This window comes from Phalacrocorax aristotelis, chromosome 13 (assembly GCF_949628215.1).
Source record: "Phalacrocorax aristotelis chromosome 13, bGulAri2.1, whole genome shotgun sequence".
NCBI classification, from domain to species: domain Eukaryota; kingdom Metazoa; phylum Chordata; class Aves; order Suliformes; family Phalacrocoracidae; genus Phalacrocorax; species Phalacrocorax aristotelis.
The window spans coordinates 4,294,114-4,314,210 of record NC_134288.1 but is presented as its reverse complement, the minus strand read 5'-3'; the positions used below and the strand labels follow the sequence as shown (position 1 = coordinate 4,314,210).

The 20,097-nt window shown below is 50.3% G+C and overlaps 1 protein-coding gene across 2 annotated transcripts in view; it reads left to right on the top strand.

Moving 5' to 3' along the window:
* ACSS2 (acyl-CoA synthetase short chain family member 2) overlaps window positions 1-20,097 on the top strand; it is a 34,124-nt gene that overhangs the window by 10,394 nt on the left and 3,633 nt on the right. The window contains exons 3-17 of one of the 2 annotated variants that reach the window (XM_075108466.1): window positions 7,863-7,954; window positions 8,494-8,597; window positions 8,911-8,983; window positions 9,823-9,898; window positions 11,336-11,450; window positions 13,025-13,063; window positions 14,811-14,948; window positions 15,200-15,370; window positions 16,215-16,348; window positions 16,898-17,030; window positions 17,490-17,546; window positions 17,849-17,929; window positions 18,381-18,489; window positions 18,634-18,702; window positions 19,920-20,096. In XM_075108466.1, the coding sequence (XP_074964567.1) occupies window positions 7,863-7,954; window positions 8,494-8,597; window positions 8,911-8,983; window positions 9,823-9,898; window positions 11,336-11,450; window positions 13,025-13,063; window positions 14,811-14,948; window positions 15,200-15,370; window positions 16,215-16,348; window positions 16,898-17,030; window positions 17,490-17,546; window positions 17,849-17,929; window positions 18,381-18,489; window positions 18,634-18,702; window positions 19,920-20,096 (1,568 nt within the window). The remainder of the gene's footprint in view (window positions 1-7,862; window positions 7,955-8,493; window positions 8,598-8,910; window positions 8,984-9,822; window positions 9,899-11,335; window positions 11,451-13,024; window positions 13,064-14,810; window positions 14,949-15,199; window positions 15,371-16,214; window positions 16,349-16,897; window positions 17,031-17,489; window positions 17,547-17,848; window positions 17,930-18,380; window positions 18,490-18,633; window positions 18,703-19,919; window position 20,097) is intronic. The other variant, XM_075108467.1, reaches the window with a different exon arrangement.

Here is a 20,097-nt window from a genome sequence, read left to right as displayed (position 1 = left end):
TTGGACTGCACAAGATAAATATTTATTTCTTTAGATGCCTCTGATACTTGTTCAGGTTCTGAAAGGCTGCAGATAGAAAGAGTAGCTGGGAATGTATTTAATGAGGAGGAAGGACAGAAAGATTGATACGTTTGTTCCTATGGGACACTAGCAAGCATGCAGTGTGTTGGGTGTTTTCCTTGTAGGCTGTGTTTCCGTATGGCTATTTTTAAAGGTGATTAGAAGACTGATTCCCTGATCATAGAGCAGATGGTGGCCCAGCGTTCCTTTAGAAATATGCCCCATTTTAGCTGCATTTGAGTCAGTTGGGCTGGAGAGGATGGGCGTTGGGGGCTGGACACAGCACGTCATGTTCTGCTTCAGCATGGCACAGCACTGTTTGCCAGCCTGGTTTGGGTTTCTTTACAGCAATAGCAACCGGTTCATCCTAGGTACATGATCAGCTTTTAGTTGAGATAGTTTGGCTCAGAGATAGATTTGACGGTGTAGCTTTGTTAGGCCCTACTTGTGTGTATGAGGGACATTGGAGGGCAAAATCATAGGGTGGTTTTAGAAACTGATGCTGTTAAATTGGTAAGATTTTTTTTCTGTGGGATTTCTGTTGCCAGGTTTACTCAGCAGTGTTCTCTCAGTGCTGCCAAATATTTCTGATAATACTGGGAAAACCTTTTCACCAGCCCCTGCCAGTTTACCTTCAATTCTTACACAACTTCTTTCTTGATCTCTATGCAGGATTTGGTCATGGCTACAGGGACCATAGAGGCTGAGCTTTCTGGTAAACCTTTTACTCAAAAAGCCTCTCAGCCTTCCCAGAACTCCTCTGGGTGTTTGCTGCCATGCATTACTGTGGTGAGAGATAGGTGACGGTAAGCGTGGGCGGGGCTGGGCAGTCTGTCCTATTGTTGTGAAATGTTCTCATGAAAGTTTTTAGCAAACCAGTTTCACGGCCCCCTCCTGGAGTCAGTGGTGCAGACCCTGCTGGAGACCCTTCTGCTTTGCGCACTATTTGTAGGAATGTTTCCATATGGGACAATCCATGCAAACACAAGCATTTTTTTCTGATGAAACGGTGTCTTTTTCTGATTATCTTGCACAGCTGGTCTTTCCAAACTTCACATCTCAACGTAATCTGTTTTCTCAAGGACAGATTTTAAAGGGCTGTCAATCGAGTGCTATTCCTGTGTCAGATGGGATAAGCAAGGCTGGGGGTGGAGAGAGAAATTGTATTTTTTTGTCTTAGCTGCTGTTGTTCCCAAACCACCAAGCTGGCTCCAGACAGACCCTTCTTCAGGCTGCAGGTTTGCTGGGCCTCCTGAGAACAGCCGAGGCCAAATGGCAACAGGAGGTTTGTGAGCAGCTGATAGCTGCGGTAGCTGAGCACGCAGCCCGTGTGCGCTAGTGCAGGCGTCAGAAAGGCCCGGGGCTCTTGCTGCCCACGCGGCGTGCACGCGAGCCTGTTCCCCAGATGGCAGGAGCTGATCCCCGCCAAGCTCTGCCTGGCATTTCGGCTGCTCTAATTCTGGACATGGGGTGGATCGGGAAGCCGTGAGCCTCTCTGGCTGCCCCCAGTGACCTTGCACGTGAGGACGTGCCACCACGCAGCAGCCTGCAGAAGAGGAAAGCCCCTTCCTTCTCGTACCACGCTCTGGGGACACACTGCTGCCAGAACCGGAGCTGGAAAACTTGCTGTCTCCATCTCATGCCTCTCATGGACCAGCTTGGTCCTACGCTTAAGAGGGGTTTTTGGCGCTGAGCGTGTTTTAGTTTAGATGGCACCAGAGATGTTTTAGAGCGGGCATTCCCACGGTCCCCATCTCTGTCCTGCTGGAGGCTTTCCACAGTTACACACTCTGCAAATTCTCCCCATGATGTTGCATCATCTGAGAAAGGGTCCTTTCTCTCTCCCACTACCATTTTCAAACTGGGGTCCGTGTGTCCTCCAAGCACCATGGAAAGGGTGCTTCCTAAGAGCTAAAATGCAGAGCCTTTTTCCTGCATTAGACAAAATTGCAATGTGGGCTGCTGTCACCTCTCTACCGTTCAGGGAATGAAACCTGGTGGCTTTGAGGTGGTTTGCTTTGCTCTGAAAACTTACCTTCCAGGTGCCCCACAGTCCAGCTGTGCTTGGTAACTTTGGGTCAGTACTTCTGTTTGAGGGTTGTGTGGTCACAGGAGCTTAGAGGAGAAACTTAAATGATCTTCAGCCCCTTTGGACCTCAGTGGAAGCATTTACAAGTGTCAGATAGGCTTTGGCTTTGTGCCGTAGTTTGCTTTGGTCTGTGATTTTTCTGTTTCTGACTGCCTGCAGATCTGCAGGTGGTCTGGCAGAATTTGAAAACCCATAGCACTTTGCTTGCTCGGCTTCACTTCATCATTTTCTCCTGCACACCAGCTTCTCTTAGAGGTGTTTATAACACTTGCAAGCCACAATTACCATCAGCAATTACCTTGAAAACCATAATTCCCACTGATGCAACCTGTGTTTCCTGCTGCTCCATGCAAACACTGAGGCAGCATTGCACGGTGAAGCTGTATTCCTCCATTACTCAAACAGATTATGCAAGTACTTGTTACTTAGAAATATGGTGAAAGAGAGAAACTAAAGAGCACTGCTGATTCTTTTTCAGGTCATCTTTGTTTGGCCACCGAGCTGTAGCAGATTAAGTAGCTACCTACCTGCTGCTTGTTATCCTACAGCTGAGATGGGCTCAGCTTGCTTGGATGGGCAATCTAAGGCTCGCTTGGTTACGTGATGAGTGGTTGAAGGAGACCAGTGCTTTGAAAAGCCCTGTAGTCAGCCCTGATGCTTGGCAGAGCACAGTAACTCCTTAACCTGCTTTGGTGCAGATATCCACAAGCGCATCTGGCCACAGCTTCCTTCTCCCACGCTGCTGCTCTGCATCCCTGACTGCTCCACAGGGTCAGTGCCCAAGTTAATGTGGCTCTCAAGAAACTCACGTCTGCTCCTATGAACCATTTTCCCTACTGCACAATTTATGTGCAACGCTAAATCTTTTGCTTAGCTGATGTGGTCAGTCATACAAGGAAGCTTAATCTTGATTTAGCTACATGGGCATTGGGTCATATAGGTGTACAGCTCTGCATCTCCAAGGTCAAACTACCAGCTGAGCAGGCAGGCAGTCCGTGATCCTCCTGTAAGTATGGTTTTGCCACAGAGGTGATAAGTGTTTAGGTTTCCCACCCAAAGGTTTCTTCCTCCCCTGCCCAGGGTGACTCTCCATGTGATCATTTCTTGCTGAGATGCTGGTAGGGCCACTGGAGGCATGTGCTGTGGGGCTTGGTGTATTGCAGTGCCTGTTCAGAAGCAGAGAGCCCGTTATTTTAAGTGCTGGCAGAAGGGAGTAGTATGATAAGTGCTTTGCACAGCCTGTTCTTCCCCTAACATATTTACAGGGGCAGATATTGCACAGACCTTGGCACCACTGTCCTGCACAACCCTGTGGTGATGGTCCCTGATGCCCTTTGGGCTATCTGTTCCTGGCAATGAATGGCTGCAGGCAGCTAGAGAGCTATCATCTCTGCATGAAGCCTGAGTTTTTCAAACCAGCGCCAATTTGTAGGAGAATTTGCCTCAGAATGTCCCCAGTTGTGCACCTCTGTGTTTAGTTTAAAGAATTTGCATTTACTTCATTAATGGCGGCTCAGCTGAGACCATGTGGTCTCAGAAAATGCCTTTCTCTAGCTGAGCATGCGTGCAACATGCAGTATGTAAAACATGGGCTTCTTGAGTGCTTGAAAAACTCAAATACATTCCTGCTGTGACCCAGATGATACTGTAAAAATTTGGATTACTAGTTGCTAATTGCAGGACTTAGTTTGAGGGAGATGAGAAGAACATCAGGCTCAAACTGTGTTTTGCCAGGTATTTCATCTAATGATGTATCTGGGAAGTTTGGGGAGATGAAAATTGGCTTTTCCTTTCAGAAGAAGGCTTTCTGTTACATCAAAGATTGCATGCTAGCAATCGCAGCAGTGCCATGCCAACTATTTTCATCACTAGTTCTTAAAAAAGGATATATTTGGGGGATGCTGGATTCTGCAGGTCTTGGTCTGCATGCTGTAGGTATGGAAGTGAGCATTGCAGTAATGTTTTCAGAAGTGTGAGGTTTTTTATTTTATTTTTATTTCTTTTTCAATTTAATTTGGACAAACTAATCCATGTGAGAGGCTCAGGACTGAGAGCTCTTGCTTTTATCCAATGGGCGCTGAAGGGAAGATGCTGCTTGCAGAATGTTGCTGCCAGGAATTTACAGGCTTGCTTTTGACGCACAAAGTACTTGCGAGTGGGCATTCCTTTAAATGCCCTGTCTAAAATATATAATTCTCCAGGCTTTTATGCCAGAGAAGAGGACAGAGCAATATCTGGGTTCTGCTGTAGCCTGCTAAGTGTAGCTATGGGCACTCCAAACTATTTTCAGAAGCGGGGAGACTTAAAGCTATTGCCTGCTCTTGAAGGACTGCTTGGAGGCCTTTGCAAGAGATGTGGTGGAAGGAGGCATCTTGTCCTGTAGAAATGTGGCCGTCACTCATTTCCCATTAAGCACAAGATCATCTTAAAATCTGAAGCCTGAAGTTTCCCCCACTGATGCTACTGGAGCTCTTTCTCAGTCATGTAAATGAATGGAAAGGACCCTGAAAACCCTCTGAAAATCCGTGCAGAAGTTTTAACTTCTCTTAGACTTTGCTCTGTGTTTCTTGTGCGGTGCCCCATGCGTGCTGGCTTTGACAACAAGGCTGGGTATGTTCCCTGGCCTGAATTTCCCTCCTGAAGCCTCGGGAGGAGGAGGACCTGGTGTATTTGAGATGTGCTGCTTGAGTGCAGGGAGAGCAGGGATGTCCAAGTGGTACCTTGCACCTGGGTGGCTCAGGGCAGGTCAGGTCCCTGTCCCTTGCAGGTACCGTGTGCGGGAGGCAGCGTAGCTCTGCCCAGAGCAGGTATGCAGGGCTGCTCACTCCAGAAGCCGCAGTGTGGTGTGGCCTGGCTGCTGTCTCCCCTTAGCTGCCAGGCAAGCGTAGGGTGCTCAGCGCAGCCTTTTATGTAGGCTCTGTCTCCATCCCACCATCAGCCCATCTTGCAGCAGCAGTGACCGCCCCAGCCTGAAGCAAACCAGTGTCCACAGAGACCTGTTTGCAGAGTGGGGCATGGCCAGGCTCTCTTGGAATCTGCTAAGGAAATGCATTAGAAATGCAGCTGGTGAAGGCTCTGGGCAGGGAGCGCAGCCTTACTGGAGCATGGGATTGTAGGCCTTGTATTGGAGGACTCCCAAGTTTTGCACGCAAAGCAGAGCCTTCCTTTCCCTTCTTAGGCAGATATTGCACCATCGAGTTGATCGGCAAACCTGATTTCCCTGACATGGGGAACCAACATGCTTCCTGCTGTGTCCTTGGCCAAGTCTGCCGCCAGCCAAAACAGCACTTCACCTGCAGCGCCCAGCCAAGCCCCCAAATAGCAGACATGGCTGTGGGCTGCCTGCCTCCCTACCTGCCTTACATGGGAAGCCTTCCAGATGGGACAGCCTGTGCTAGTCCTCCTAACGTGTTTCTCTCTTACTAAAGGTTGTAATTAGATCCTATGCTGCAGTAGAGCATGGGCAAAAAACAATGTCCCTCTTCCCTGGCCTCTTCTGCAGGTTTATGCTGGGCTGGGTTGCACAGGGCCTGCCTGCAGTGCCCAGCAGACCCCAGTGCAGAGATCTTCAGGTGACAGGTTAGTGGGCTGGGATAATCCATCTTGCATTTTGAAGCATTATAATTGTCTGTAAGAGATATTTCATAGCAAGGCTCATTGCTGAGGGGCAGAGCTACACACACAGTGATACTGCCCGTCTGGACTCAAGCAGGTTTGCACAGCACTAGCCTTGATGTTGCTGCACCTGCGGTGTAGATGCACCAAGGAAGACCTGCACGGTGAGGAAGGGCACTCATCATGCAGCAAGACGCAACAGAAGCAGATGCCCTTCCTTTGAGCCAGTTATAGCTGCTAAGTCCAGTACTGAAATCAGCTCTTGGATCTTTGACCCTCAAGTAATAAAATAAAGGAAACTCTTTGATTTCCTGGTTCCTCTTTACTAACAGAGAACCCTGCTGTAAGGGACCTCGTCTAATGGTTTTGTGTCATTTAGCTCAAAGTGGTGCTCTTAGTTACGATGGGAAAAAGAGAGGAAACTGCTTGGATGCCAGGGCTGAGCCACCTGCCCTGGGCCCTGGTTCTCAGTCCCACTCCCACGCTTTTCTTTTTCTTTGTATTCTTATTTCTCTTTTCTTTCCGCTTAAAAGGGGCCAAACTTGCATAAAGGCTCAAGCAGGGAATCCCCTTTCAGGAACCACTGGTGGGAAGATACACTGCCCTGTGCGTGTCAGCGCAGGTATCAATGGAGCCGATCGCTGCAGAGCACCATGGAAGCCAGGAGTATAACTGGGTATCAAGAGGAGTAGTCAAGTTTGTAAGCAGGAGATCCATGAGCAGCTTTTGAATGGGGTGGTCCAAGTGTAATCACCAGTTCTGAAACCCCCATCCTACATGGGGCAGGAAGCACAGAGCTGGTATCAGTGGGGCTCTCCCAACTCTTACGCTGTTTCCACCAGGATTGCATCTGCCATTGGAGCACGAGGTCACTCTTGTGCTGACACAGAATGGCACAGAATTACACGAGGAATGAGGGTGTTTCCTTACGCATTTCTGCATCACTGGAGCCCTCCTTCTGTTTGTGTTGCTGGGGGAAGGGGGAGCAGTAGTGAGTTTTAGCTAGAAGTCAGTACATTTTTGTATGCTCTGGACTGTTTGAGATGTTAAAGAAGTGAGATTCTTGTTCCCAAGTTAGACAGACCCTGGCTGCAGTCCTAAGGGAGGACATGGCACAGAGGTGATTCCTGGCTTCTCCCTAGCACCAGTGTTGTTTTTTATTTGGCTGTACATACTCAAGGGGACACTTTTGCAGGAGGACTATCAGCTGAGAGTGATACCCCTATTCTTTCATGGATCACTAATGTTTCTGTGCTGGCTGCCTCAGGGAGAGGCGAGGGAAATTGTCTCCCTCCTTCCCGGGTGCGGGAGACTGCTGCTCTGCCAAGTGTGAGGTTATTTCAAATTCTTTGTTAATCTCCTGATCTCTTGGGAGTGCCATGCCTGAAGCATTGTGTCACATTAAAATTAGCTGGTTTTTGCTTTGGTAGCAAACTATTTCCCGGGGGATATGATGTTCCTATTCCACCTAGGTGTAGCTGTTGGCTTTTTTCCCCAACGGTGTGTCCAATGGCAAGGCCCCACTGAACTGGCACCAGAGCTAGTTCATAGGGGACCACAGAGAGAATAATTGCAGAGCAGACATGGCACTGCACAGATATACATGGGTATATTTATATACGACCTTGGAAAATAAGACAGCCCTTGGCATCCCGTTGCAGTCCATCAGATGGTAGGTATTTAAAGGCTGGGTATTGCTGCACAGCAACACCGGCCAATGTTTCATGCAGACATATCTGCAGGCGTGAGTGCATGTGAACAAGGGTGCCGTGCCGTACGTCCCGGTTTGCTCGAGCATGTGCACTCTTAGCTTTGGTTCTGTTGGACCCTTCTTGCCTCTCTGAAACTACCATGTATTTCCACTGCATTTATTGAGCTTCTTTCAGCTGTAGTGATCTACACAGGCATGGGGACTTTGGACAAAATTTTCCTACTATTGGAGAACTTTAGTCCAATATTGGATTTCTGGGGTTTAGTTACTCTGTGCTTCGAAGGGCAGGTGAGGACATGTGTAGTCCAGAGCAGTACCTCTGAATTTGCAGCGTCACTGTTACCTTGAAATGCTTCTACTCTAACAAATATTACCTTGCTTTTCCAGGGAAGGGAACGAACCTGGGGATTCTGCAAAAATCACGTACAGTGAGCTGTTGCACAAAGTCTGTCAGTTCGCCAATGTCCTCCGCAGCCAAGGTACACAACTGAAGCAATAGTAGCGTTGGATACTGGGAAGGGTTTTGGAGATTGGGTTCAGTTTTTGCCTGGTTGTCAGTCTGTTGAGTAATTCTGTGCAAAATGCTCCACTTCTGTGCTTCCACAGTTGTAAAGCAGGGTGGATGTAGATTTGCTCTGCATCAGACTTTCAGAGATTCATCTCTGGCTCCGTCTGTGAAAACTAATCAATGCTGGTCATGTCAGCTGTACAAGGAAGAAATCTGTGCTCAAAACTTCCTGCTCTGGGGTTTTCCAGTAGCAGTGCTCAGTGATTAAATTTCTGCCTCCTTCAAGGGCTGTGTCTGATGAGAACATGGAATGTTCATTGCAGTTGTCTTACAAGAGTCGTAGGGCTTGAAAGGCAAAACACAAGGCTGGTTCAGCTCTAACCCCAGCTGAAGTTTTATTGCGTGCATATAAATGTTGATTTTAAAAGCATTAATTTCTTTCTATATCCTGTTCTTTTGACATGTGATATGTTCATTTTGACAAATGCCATGTTCATTTTCCCGCCGCAGGTGTGAAAAAAGGAGACCGAATTTCCATCTACATGCCGATGATCATGGAGCTGGTTGTAGCCATGCTTGCCTGTGCCAGGATTGGAGCTGTGCACTCTGTTGTGGTAGGAACAAGCCCTTTGCATTGCTTTCGGTTCTGAGTGACTGGGAGGGAGCAGCTCTTGGTTTTGGGTCGGTGAGGGAGAGGAGCTGGAAAGATGGGTGCTGACCATGAGGTGGATGGAAACTAAGACAAGGTGCTGTTTCCTCGACCTCTTCTGTATTAACTGCAGAATGACCTCCTTTAGCTTTTGCCCTCAGTGCCTGGTGGTATCGTTTACCTTGGCCGAACTGCACAGTTGCTCCTGAGGTTTTTTGGGTGGGTTTTTTTTTTTTGTGTGTGTGTCCTTGCTGACTTGGTTGTGTGATCTCTGTCAGTTTGCAGGTTTCTCGGCAGCCTCTCTCTGTGAGCGGATTCTCAGCTGTGGTTGTTCTGTCCTCATCACGGCAGGTAAAACATGCTTCTGTTCCCCTGAGCCTTTCACAGAATCGGAATCAACCATTACTGTTGCCTGCCTGGAAGGTCTTTATTTGAAAAGCCAAATGCACTTGGTATTAGGAGAGGAAGGGGCAGTGCTTCAGCTGAGCTGCCGCAAGGCAGATGCACTGCTTGTAGCTGTGCTTGAGTGCTGTTTTCTACTTTGAACATACAGTGAAGCATCTAAGCAGCCCGCCCACTTTGTCCTGTAAAGCATGATGTCACCAGCTGCTAATAACATGTTTCCAAATGCTTCCCATCCATGTACCTCTTTTAAATCAGCCAGATGTCTGCAAGATGTATCATTTATGAGGCATTCCTAATATGAGAATTCCTTCCCTTTCCAATTTCAAGGAAATTTCTGTTGCAATTATCACCTTTTAAAGCAAGGGATCAAGAGGGGGGTAGTGCTTGCATGTAAGCCCACTGCATTTCCCCAACTGTTTTTTCCAATAGTGCAAAAAATAGTATTTTCATTAATAGGTCCACAGTATGGAAAGGACCCACTAAACTTTGTAATCTGTGTTCTGGCCGTGTTGGATTATTCCCCACAGAATATTCCCAAGACACTTGTCGGGTCAAATTGGAACCTCTCCCAGGGAAGGAATTTCACCATTTCTCCTGGCATCTGTTTCTCTGAGCTAAAAGGGCATATGAAGAAACCTTTCCCATCAAGCTTGCCTGTCTGTGTTCCCTCACTCCACTCACTGCATGAACTCTGCTCTGCCCTCCTGAAACTGCTTGTTGCTTCCAGCTGTCCCAGGCTGCCTTGGCTGTGAAGCCCCTCTAATGTTTTCCTTACCATTTTGCAGATGCCTTTTATCGAGGGGACAAGCTGATCCACTTGAAGCAGATTGCAGATGAAGCTGTCCAGGAATGTAAAAACAAGTAAGTTTGGATTCCCTTGTAAGAAGGGCATTGCTGCCAGAATCTGCTCCTGCACAAATGGAAATGGAAGTTTTTGTATGTGACCAGACTCTGCAGCGGGTCAGACACAGGCTGCACTAGGCTCGTAAGCCTTTCAGAAGTAATACATGCTTCAACTCCCTTGTCTTAGAAATATTTTCTTTCACCTTCCCTCTTGTCTTTTCTGACCTGAAGGCCTACATATTGGGTGGGAGGATTTTCTGGAGACAGACTGATCACTGTGACCCGTGGCAGATCTCCCAGTCCTGCAGCAGCAGCTCTTGGAGTGGGAAGGAAAAATGCACTGCCATACCAGTTGTGAAGGGTTGGTCACGGTGCCATAGGGCTTGTCAAGATGAGGCTTAAGTCTTGCTCCAAAGCCACTAATAATTCATCAGTAGTGAAATAAATGAGAAATGATTCAAGTTTGGGAAATGGCTGTGTAAACAGGAGCAGGAACTCCAGTTGACATGCACCAACACATGCACAAGATCAGGGCCTGACTGCACACAAGTATATGGTGAAGCCGCTTTATTTTTTTAAGTGTCTTCACTGAGATACTGTAAACCATAAAGAGATAAACAGATCTGTCATCAGATTTTACAGAAAGAGAAATAATCATAGTGAAATTACTTTGCCAAGCTTACAGACCAGTGTCTGTGTAGCTTATATGAGACTGAATGTGGTCCTGTAAGTTAGATCAGACGTGAAAATTCAGGGCAGATAGTCTGCATGTTAGAAATTCAAACTCTTCAAAAGCATTTAAGACTGAAATTTTAAAATACAAGTTTATATGTCTGTGGAATTACCTACATGGCAGGACAGAAGTGATCCTGAAGTTGGGAATTAACTGATGGAGGACGTGTGTTGGTACTCTGACAGGGTTGAAGGGCAGTAAGATAATTTTGCTTCTGTTATAGGTAGGCTCTGTTGGCCCTCATGAGAGGACAAGCCCCCATTCTTTTTCTTGATCTATAATCTGGCTTTGGAAGCCTTTCTTTCTGAGTCACACAAGTCGGTCATGCGTAGGGGTGAGAGCAGCCACCTAACATCTCACAGGTGCTGTGGGAGGTCTTGTTTGTGGTCACAGGCAGGCAAATTTGGGATTTGTAAGGAATCTCTCCAGCAGTGACCTGAGAGAGATGCTTATGGGATCCCCACTTCCTCCATAGGAATCGCACCGGATAAACCCCCAGCCAGCTGTGCACAGACCTTTCCTATTCTCCAAGCTCTGTTCCTGTGGCTGGTGTCCCTTGGCAGTTCACGGTGTGCCTGGAGTTTGCATGGCAGCATACGCTCTAGCTCAGCAAAAGCAGCTCAGGGCCCCTGCTCTGCCTCCAGTGCTGCCTGTGGAGCTCACGAAGGGCAGGCTTAGCCCCCACCTGAACAGCCTGATCTGACAGCTCCTGCCTTTTACAGGGGCACCCCTTTGAAAAAGTGCATCGTGGTGAAGCACCTGGCGAGGGAAGAGATAGCAGTGTACGGGACATGCAGCAAGTCTCCTCCTCTCAAAAGGCTGTGCCAGGATGTACAGGTATGCTCCTGGGGGGGATGATGGGGGGATTTTACTGCTATGGGCCCGAGCCCAGCAAATCAATTGGTACAAAACCACTGCAATGCTTCCCTGGATGATCCTGTTGTGACATCTGTTACAGTCTTCTCCCCTCCTTGCTGTTCTTGTGTTGCGAGTGGTCTGAAAAATGGTTCCTTTGCCTTACCAAGATCCTCTCTCTGCTGCTTCCTTTAACACCATCACTAGCTGCCAGCCCACAGGACCCCTGAGCGCACAGTGGGGTACATATTCCAAACCACTAGGACAAGGACAAGATGCCTGTTTTCCTCCGCCCAGTGGAGGACTTTTCCTTCCTAACCCTGTATGAATCTCCCCTTCTGTGCAAAGACCAATGCCATCCATCACTGTAGCTGTGACAGTGGAAGCAGGAGAGAAAAAACAGGAGGCTTGTGCTTGTGGTGTGGGTTCAGCCATAGCCCCCCAACATGACAACAGTCATACACTGAGAATAGTGCAGTGTCTGTGTAGCTGGCACAGTAACTGTGTCAGCTGTCAGGGCTGGGGCGGTCCCTTGCAACTGAAACCAGATGAAAGGATGTGGGCCAGAGACCTGTAGCGAGACGGGGGTGCAAGGAGGAGAAGGTGTCATGGAGCTGTGACTGCCTGCTGAGTTCCTGATGCTGGTGTGCAGTCCTGCTGTGCCCCAGCAGCTATCTGCTGCCTTCATCCACTTATAGGCAGGTTGTTCTCAACTACCTAACAGCTCCATGTCTTGCAATGGTGTCTCTGTGTTTGGTGGTTATTTACATTGGTTTATCCCCATGCTGCTGCTTGCTCAGAAATGGGTTGTATTAGGGGAATGCATATGAGCTTTGGACTCTGCTTTCAGAAGAGATGGTCTGTGCACATCCCTGGAACAAGAAGTCCAGCAGGTTCTGTATCCTAGAGTTAATTTTTCTCATTCAGCTGTGTTAATTTTATTGGAGTGTTGCTCAGTGTTTGCCAGCCTGGCCTCCTCTGCCCCTTCTTTTGTGAGGGCAGGGTACCTGCAAAGAGGTGGGAAAACTGGAGCAGACCAGCCTTCACCTGTGAGGTTTCCCTGGTCGGGCTGTTGCAGAGAAGCCTGTCCCTGCACTGGTCGCTGTTGGTGAGGTTAGACTGTTGTGCAGAATGTGCCAGGAGGAGGGAGGAGGCTGGAGGGGGTCTCTTACCCTTTGGCTCTTACTGCTTTACTTGTTCAGATGCTTTCTTAAAGATAGCTTTCCTTGTGAGCATGTTTTTACTATGCCATTGACTTGTGTAATGCTATCAGATGGTCCGAGGGCTGTGTGCTGGCTCTGTGCTTCTGTACCCAGCTGGCCATGTGCATGGGGTGGCCTTTGCAACCTGCCGCAGAGGTGGCAGGTACCCAGGGAAGGTGATAGAAATGGGCAGGCTTTTGCAAACTTGGCCTGGCCCCAGATCTGAGTGCTCTCCAGCCTGCCAGGGCAGTTTCCCAGAATCCAGGCCTGTGGGCTTCTAGCTCCCTGCCTGCAAAGCCTGGTGTGGATCCTCCAATTCTTGACTTTCACACCCTCTTTGTGGATTTTTAACAGGAAAAAAAGACTGAGAGCTCACAGAGACTCCATCCCAAGGTATTTACACACAGCACTGCCTTCTGCCTTGTAGCACCTCCCCTCTGCTTCCCCCTCCCGTGCTCCACCTTCCTAATCGCTCCAACTCTGCACGGCCACATGTGCCTTCCTAATGGGGTTACCAGCAGTTGCATGTTAGCAATAGATACCACTCGCCACCGCTTGGCCAGAGCTCCTTGCGGTTTTGGGGTGAATGCAGTGCTACCAACTTTGCTGCTGGAAACAAACCCGCATCCATAAAATCCTAAGTGCACATCGGCGTGGTGATGGGGGGAAATGCAGAACCACTGGGATGCACTGACAGCGTTTGGATGGCAGTTCATCTCTCTGCCTTTTAAAAGCAGCTCTTGCAATGCACTTCCTTTTGTGGTGAGGCTGGCAGGGATCACCCACAGCTTCCCAGCTGCGGCAGCGTGCCGCGGACAGCAAGCCTGGAGCTCCAGACCCAACGTGTGGACTCTGCCCACCCCATCCAAGGAGCTGTGGCCTCAAAACCCCATGAGCAGGCAGGCAGAGGCAGGCCTGACCTCAGGGGATGCATGCTGTGCTGTGGGTCTGATGTCCTCTGTGGAGCAGAGGAAGTTGGGTGCTAAAATGGAGGGGTCCTGAAGGAAGAATGCAAGAAAGAAACTTGTTGGATGAGTTGGTGTGAGCCTACCTTGGGCTTGTTTGATGTGGTGTATTGCTGGGAGCTTGCTGGTGAGACAGACTTGTGGAAACTGCTTTGCCAGGTAAAGCCAGGAGCCCTGGGGATCCACGATAGCTTTCCAAGTGGGCTCGATTATGCTTGGCTAGCAGAACAGCAGCTAGTGTCCCCTGTACTGCATGTGCAGGCGCTCCATGCTGGGCTGTGGGGTCCTGGTGCCTCAAAATGGCAGTTGAATATCTTTAGGGCTGCAGAGAGTCACTGTGTGACCCCCGCAGCTGCTCGCCATGCCTCCATGCACCCCAATTGAGGGAGCTGTGGGGACCCTGCACAGGCTCTAGCTCTGCAAGGAGGAGATGTGCCCCAGCTGGGAGCTGCGAGGCTCTGGGTCTTGCACTGAACTGTGCCACCCCAGGAAGGTAGCCAGCCAACACAACCCTTGGGGTGGCCTCTGTCTATCAGTCAAGTGTTGGTGGCTCTGCTACAGCTTTGGCATCCTCAAGCCAGTGCTGGGTGGTTCTGTGTGGGAGCAGTCACATCTTACCATGGTAATTACCTTAAATTCCAGATAACAGGTTCTTTTCAGGTCTGCAGGACCAAGCAGTGTGAACCCAATGTGTTCCTGTCTGTCTTGGGCCATGCTGCCATAGGGGTCCCTGCAAGGTGTGCAGGACCAGCAGGTGTGTAGCTGTGCTAAGTGAGGCTTGCTGCTTTGCTGTTCGACTGTGGCTGGGGCCAGCCCAGGAGGGCAGGAGGAGCCTGTTTGCTGTGAGAGTGCAGAGCAGCTGCTGCTGCAGGCCCTCTCCTGGCCGCTGCTGCTGAGAGGGAGTTACCAGCATCGCCAAAGGTTTGGACAATCGGCTTCAGGTCTTGCAGCCAGACTGTGTTTAAAGGTTTTCCTTGTGGCTGTGGGCTGGGAAAAGGAGCTTCTGGAGTGGGAGCTGCAGCTCTGGTGCATAGTTTGCAGCAAACAGTGCTGGGGCAGAAGCTGTGCTGTGAACATCTGCCTTGATGGTCCATGAGGGGGTAAGGCTGGGACTACACCTCTCATCCCTCTTCTCTTGCTTTTGGGTGGGCCTGTTTCTAATCTGCTTTTCTCAGACCCCCTGGAACCCAGCTGTGGACATGTGGTGGCATGAGCTGATGAGCAGTGCCAGCACGGAATGCGAGCCCGAGTGGTGTGACTCGGAGGACGAACTCTTCATTCTCTACACAAGTGGCTCAACTGGGAAACCCAAGGTATGCTTCCCAGCTCGCTGCCCACGGGGCTGGGCTGAACCACAGTAACACCTCAGCTGGAACTGCTGAGGATCTCACTGGGAGGCCAGGGTAAGAAGAGGAGCCATGGGGGTCTTGGGAAAAGGGCTGTGCTGGTCATTCCTGCCCAGCTTCTGTTTGAGCTCAGTGGACTGGTGATGCTCAGCTTGGCCTGGGAGGGTAAGGGCCCTGGTAGGAGCTGGTCCTGACAGTTGTATGCCTTCTTCTTGTAGGGGGTGCTGCATACGGTGGGTGGATACATGCTTTTTGCTGCCACGTCATTTAAATATGTGTTTGATTACCAACCTGAGGATGTCTACTGGTGCACAGCTGACATTGGATGGATAACAGGCCATTCCTACCTCACTTACGGACCCTTGGCAAACGGGGCAACTAGCGTGTTAGTAAGTGCTGGATGGCAGCTGGGTGCATTTACTCCAAGAAAGTGGAGTTCGTACTGCTGAGCTGCATCCCTGCATTGCTCTGTGATGAGTGTGCTTCTCACTTGCGTGCAGCGCGCTGGGCTCTGCATGGAAGGGTTGCAATCCCCAGGGAGGGCACGGGAGACTGCTTGATGATAGATGGAGGGGCTCGTTTGTGTGTGTGGCTTTTGGGTGGTTAATTTTTCAAATGCTCCCGTTTCTTTCCCTTAGAAGTGCAAGCCTTGTGTACCAGGGGAGTCGGGGCTGCTGCAGGGTAATGTGAAAGCTGGATCAGGAGCAGGGAATGATGTTTTCATTGCTGATACTGATTTGACAACCTGCATTTAACTCCTGTGCCTGTATCTCCTTTGGCAGTGTATGGCTGCAACTTGAATATAGAGCAGGGAGCCAGAGGCCTGTGCCGAAGACTGCCTGGGGAAATGCAAACTGGAGAATCACTGTCACGTTGGGGAGTCCTTTTGGGTGTTCCTGATGCTTCTGGTTGTAGTTCTGTCACCTCTTGCCCTTTACCATGCGGGCAGGATCATTTGTGCTGGTGGGGCAGTGTCGCTGTGATAGCCATCCAAGTGCCTGTGCCAAGTGCCTACTAGGGTGTTTTGGGGGACGTTTGCTAGGACACCTCAGGTAGGATGATGCCAAATCCATTCCACAGAAGCAGTATAACAGGTCCCTGGGCTGGGCAGGTTTCACTGCCTGGTGCTCCTAGCATTTCTGTAAGAGCATAGTAGGGTCTAACTGCTTGGGAAGATGCTGCAGGCCAGGAGCAGTAAAGGACGGCTGTGTCACTGCCCTGTCTCCTGCTCAGTTTGAAGGTGTACCCACCTACCCAGATGTCGGACGAATGTGGAGCATTGTTGACAAGTACAAGGTGACCAAGTTCTACACAGCACCCACGGCCATCCGGCTGCTGATGAAGCATGGGGAGGAGCCTGTCAAAAAGTAAGTGCCAGTCCCCAGTAGCATGGGGATCCCTAGCTCTGGCACAGCCAGAGGCTCCTGATGCAGGGCCCCAGCTTCTTCTCCGAGCAACGGCTTCCCCAGCATATCTTCTGGACAGACCAGGATCTTCTGCCTTCTACACAGCAATATGCAGACCATGTTTCTGCACTCCCAGTACTAACTTCATTATGACACTTCTGAGCAGGTCCTTCTCTTTCATTGTAAGCTGCCACTAAGCTCAGAGATTGCAGGTTCTCCCTGCTCCTGGCCCAAAGCTCTGTGTTGGGCAGAGAGCCCCACTGCGTTCTGCTCCTTGGCCCAAGGAAGGGGGGGAGCAGAACCAAGTAGGAGCTTGGAATGGGAGACACCAAAATCAGAGGTCTCCTTTCTTCCCCCATGGAAGAGGGCCAAGAAGGGTCTGAACCATGCCTGGAAGCCCCAAGTACACTTTGGGTACCCAGGGTTCCTGAAGACTCTGCTGTGCAGCAAGCTCACAGCTGCTGCTCTCTGTGGTCTGCTGAGCCCCTGCCAGCCCCCTCCTTTCTGCAGGCACAGCAGGAAGTCTCTGAAGGTGCTGGGGAGCGTCGGTGAGCCCATCAACCCTGAAGCCTGGCTGTGGTACTACCGTGTGGTGGGAGAAGAGAGGTGTCCCATTGTGGACACATTCTGGCAGACAGAGACAGTGAGTCCTCGCTTGGGTGCCCCTGGGACCTCTCTTTCCCTTGTGCTCCCTGCGGGATGTCTTTGTAGATTTGCCATAGTGTTTCTCTGGTTTTATGTGGACTAGTTTGCCTTGCCCAGGAGACCCTGGTGCAGCCTGCAAGTGTTGGTTCCCCTTCTCCTCTTTCTTTCCTGGACCTCAAACAGCTCCAAGGGGAGACCTTCCTCTCCAAAAAGTCCCTGCCAAGGTCTGCTCTGGAACCTGCTCTCCTCCCCCTTTTTCTCTCCCCCAGCAGCTCCAAAGCTTCGTATCCAAACATAGGCTCCTTGTCCCCTGCCATATCCTTCCTAAGGCCCCACCTCCTCAACAGCCCCAAGCAGCCTGCATCTGACTGGGATGTGATGCGACCAGAGTCGATGCAAACAGCTGCGGGATGGGCTGGCATAGCCCAGACTCACTCGTTTTTGCCTCTCTTGGCAGGGTGGCCACATGCTGACATCCCTCCCTGCTGCCACCCCCATGAAGCCAGGCTCAGCTGTGAGTACTTCTGTTTTCCTCCCCAGGGGCTGTGGCAAGGCACTGCGGTAGCAGCTGGCACTGTTTGTACCATGGCCTGGTGGTTACCAGCCTGCCAGGGTGCTCATGGGACAGTGGTGCATGTGGGGAGGTGGCCACCACTGAAAATCCCAGGCCTGGCTCATTGTAGCTGCACTCATAGGCCCCATGTGCCACAGCCTCTCCTAAACTGCCCTTGTTCTGCCTTTCAGTCCCTCTGGTTCATGGGGTTTTAAGGCATGGGCTCACCTCTGTGTCTCCTTGTCCTCTGGTCCCCATGGCAGACGTTCCCCTTCTTCGGTGTGGTCCCTGCCATCTTGAACGAGTTGGGGGAAGAGCTGGAAGGAGAAGCAGAAGGCTACCTGGTAAAGAAGGGCTGATCCTCCCCACCCTCCTCTTGTCTGTTCCCCATGAGCTCCGGGACCTTTCTGGTAGCATACACACATCTCCGCTTACTCTGGATCCATGTAAGGGACCCCCTTGGGTGGTAGGAACTCCCTTCACTGCCGTAACTTGCTGGGAGTTTTATGCTGTAAACAAACTGTTCAGCTGATCGTTACATGCACTTGCACACATGGGCAAGGCAGGAGGACGGGAAGAACTTTTCAGCCAAGCTCCTTCCCCCGTGCCAAACCTGGTGAGACTTTCCCAGGAGATCAGCACTGGGCAGCAAGTGTCTGAGTGTCATCGCTCATGGCTATCTCTAGCATTTCTGTCACTGCATGCAAAGACTGCATGAATATCTATTGCCATAGTGCAAAGCCTGCCTTACTGGTTTTGCTTTCACTGACTTGGGTCTGCATTTTTCACCATCAGGTATTTAAGCAGCCCTGGCCAGGAATAATGCGCACACTGTATGGAAACCACCAGCAGTTTGAAACCACATACTTCAAGAAGTTCCCTGGGTACTACGTGACAGGCGATGGTAAGGTTGTCTGGGGAGTGTGTGGCTGCAGAGGCCTGGGGACAAGCAATTTAAATCTTGCTGTGTCCTGGCCTCAGAATCCCTTACCAGTTTCTCCAAGGGCTGGTGCTGCTTCCTCATGCTGTCATTTCTGGCTATTTTTAGGTTGCAGGAGAGATAAAGATGGTTATTACTGGATCACAGGGCGAATTGATGACATGTTGAATGTTTCTGGTAAGAACAAGTTTTGTCTTCAGCGGTGACCAATGCGCTTTCTGACACTAGTTAAAAAAGCCACCTTGCTTTATGGTGGATGGTTCTGCATCTGTGACTCTGCCCAGCAACCTGTCCTCAAAGTGGATCTAATTGTTTGGGTCAGGGTTATTTCTGAGACAGATGAGTCTGTGATTTGGTGACTTTCTACATCATCTCCTCTGGAGACAACACACTGGAGGGAAGGAACCTCTTAGAGGAGGTCCTTAACCAGCAAAGGAACCTCTGTGCTAGAGGATTTAGGGCTACAGGGAATCACGGAGGCTGGGCAGGACCGTGTGGTCCCTAATCCAACCTGCTGTTCCATGTAGGGCTAACCTTGAAGCTGGATCAGGCTTCTTAGGGCTGCATCTACAGAGGTGGAGATTCTCCCACCTCTCTTGACTGAGTCTTTGAGATTCAGCTGCTTCTCAGCCCATCATTTTCCATATACTGTATTTAATAGCTCCCTCCCTCCTTTCCTGGAGGCTGTAGCCTACAGGTACTTACTGCTGGCTGAGAGATGCTGCTGTACTTGGCCCTGGATCAAACCAGATCTTTTCATCTGACCAGCACTGCTTGATCCTCCACCAACTGATCATTTTGGGAATTTACCACCTTCCCATGGTTTTTGTGACAGCAGTCCTGGGGTGGACTGTCAGAGCCCGGGTACAGGAGCAGAGGTGTACAGGAGTGAGTTGTGCTCCTGCCCTAAGATGTGGAGCATCATTTCACCTCCCCATTGCGATGAGCAGGCACGGTGCATGGCAGGGCCGGTTCTAGGCTCTGCAGATCTGCCCGCTTCTTCCTCTGCACCTTCCAGCTGACTGTGTAGGCAGGTCTCCTCTTACCAAATCCAGCTCCTCCTCAGCCTGTGCTCTGTTTAATCCCATGGCTGTGAACAGTTCATGATCTGCTGAAGACAGAAGCCTAAAAGTAGGAGGGAGAACAGCCAGGGTAGGTGGCCTCGATCTGCAGGGGAGTGATGCCTGGCAGCCTTGGGGCAGCCCAGCCCCTGCACTGCTGAAACAAGTTTCTCTCTCCAACCGTTGTCTTTTCTCAAGCAAATGAAATTGATGCTCTCAAACCTATAGTTTAGGGCCTTCTACACCTGCAGACTTCTTTCTCCCAGCTGCTGGGAGGCTGCGGGACCACAGCCCTGTGCAGGTCTGTAAAGCACTGCCTCTCCTTGCTTCCAGGCCACTTGCTGAGCACTGCAGAGGTGGAGTCAGCCTTGCTTGAGCACACTGCCATCTCGGAGGCTGCAGTGGTCGGTCACCCACACCCCCTGAAAGGCGAGTGCCTCTACTGCTTTGTGACCCTGAGAGAAGGCCACGAGTTCACCAAGAACCTGATGGATGAGCTGAAAAAACAAGG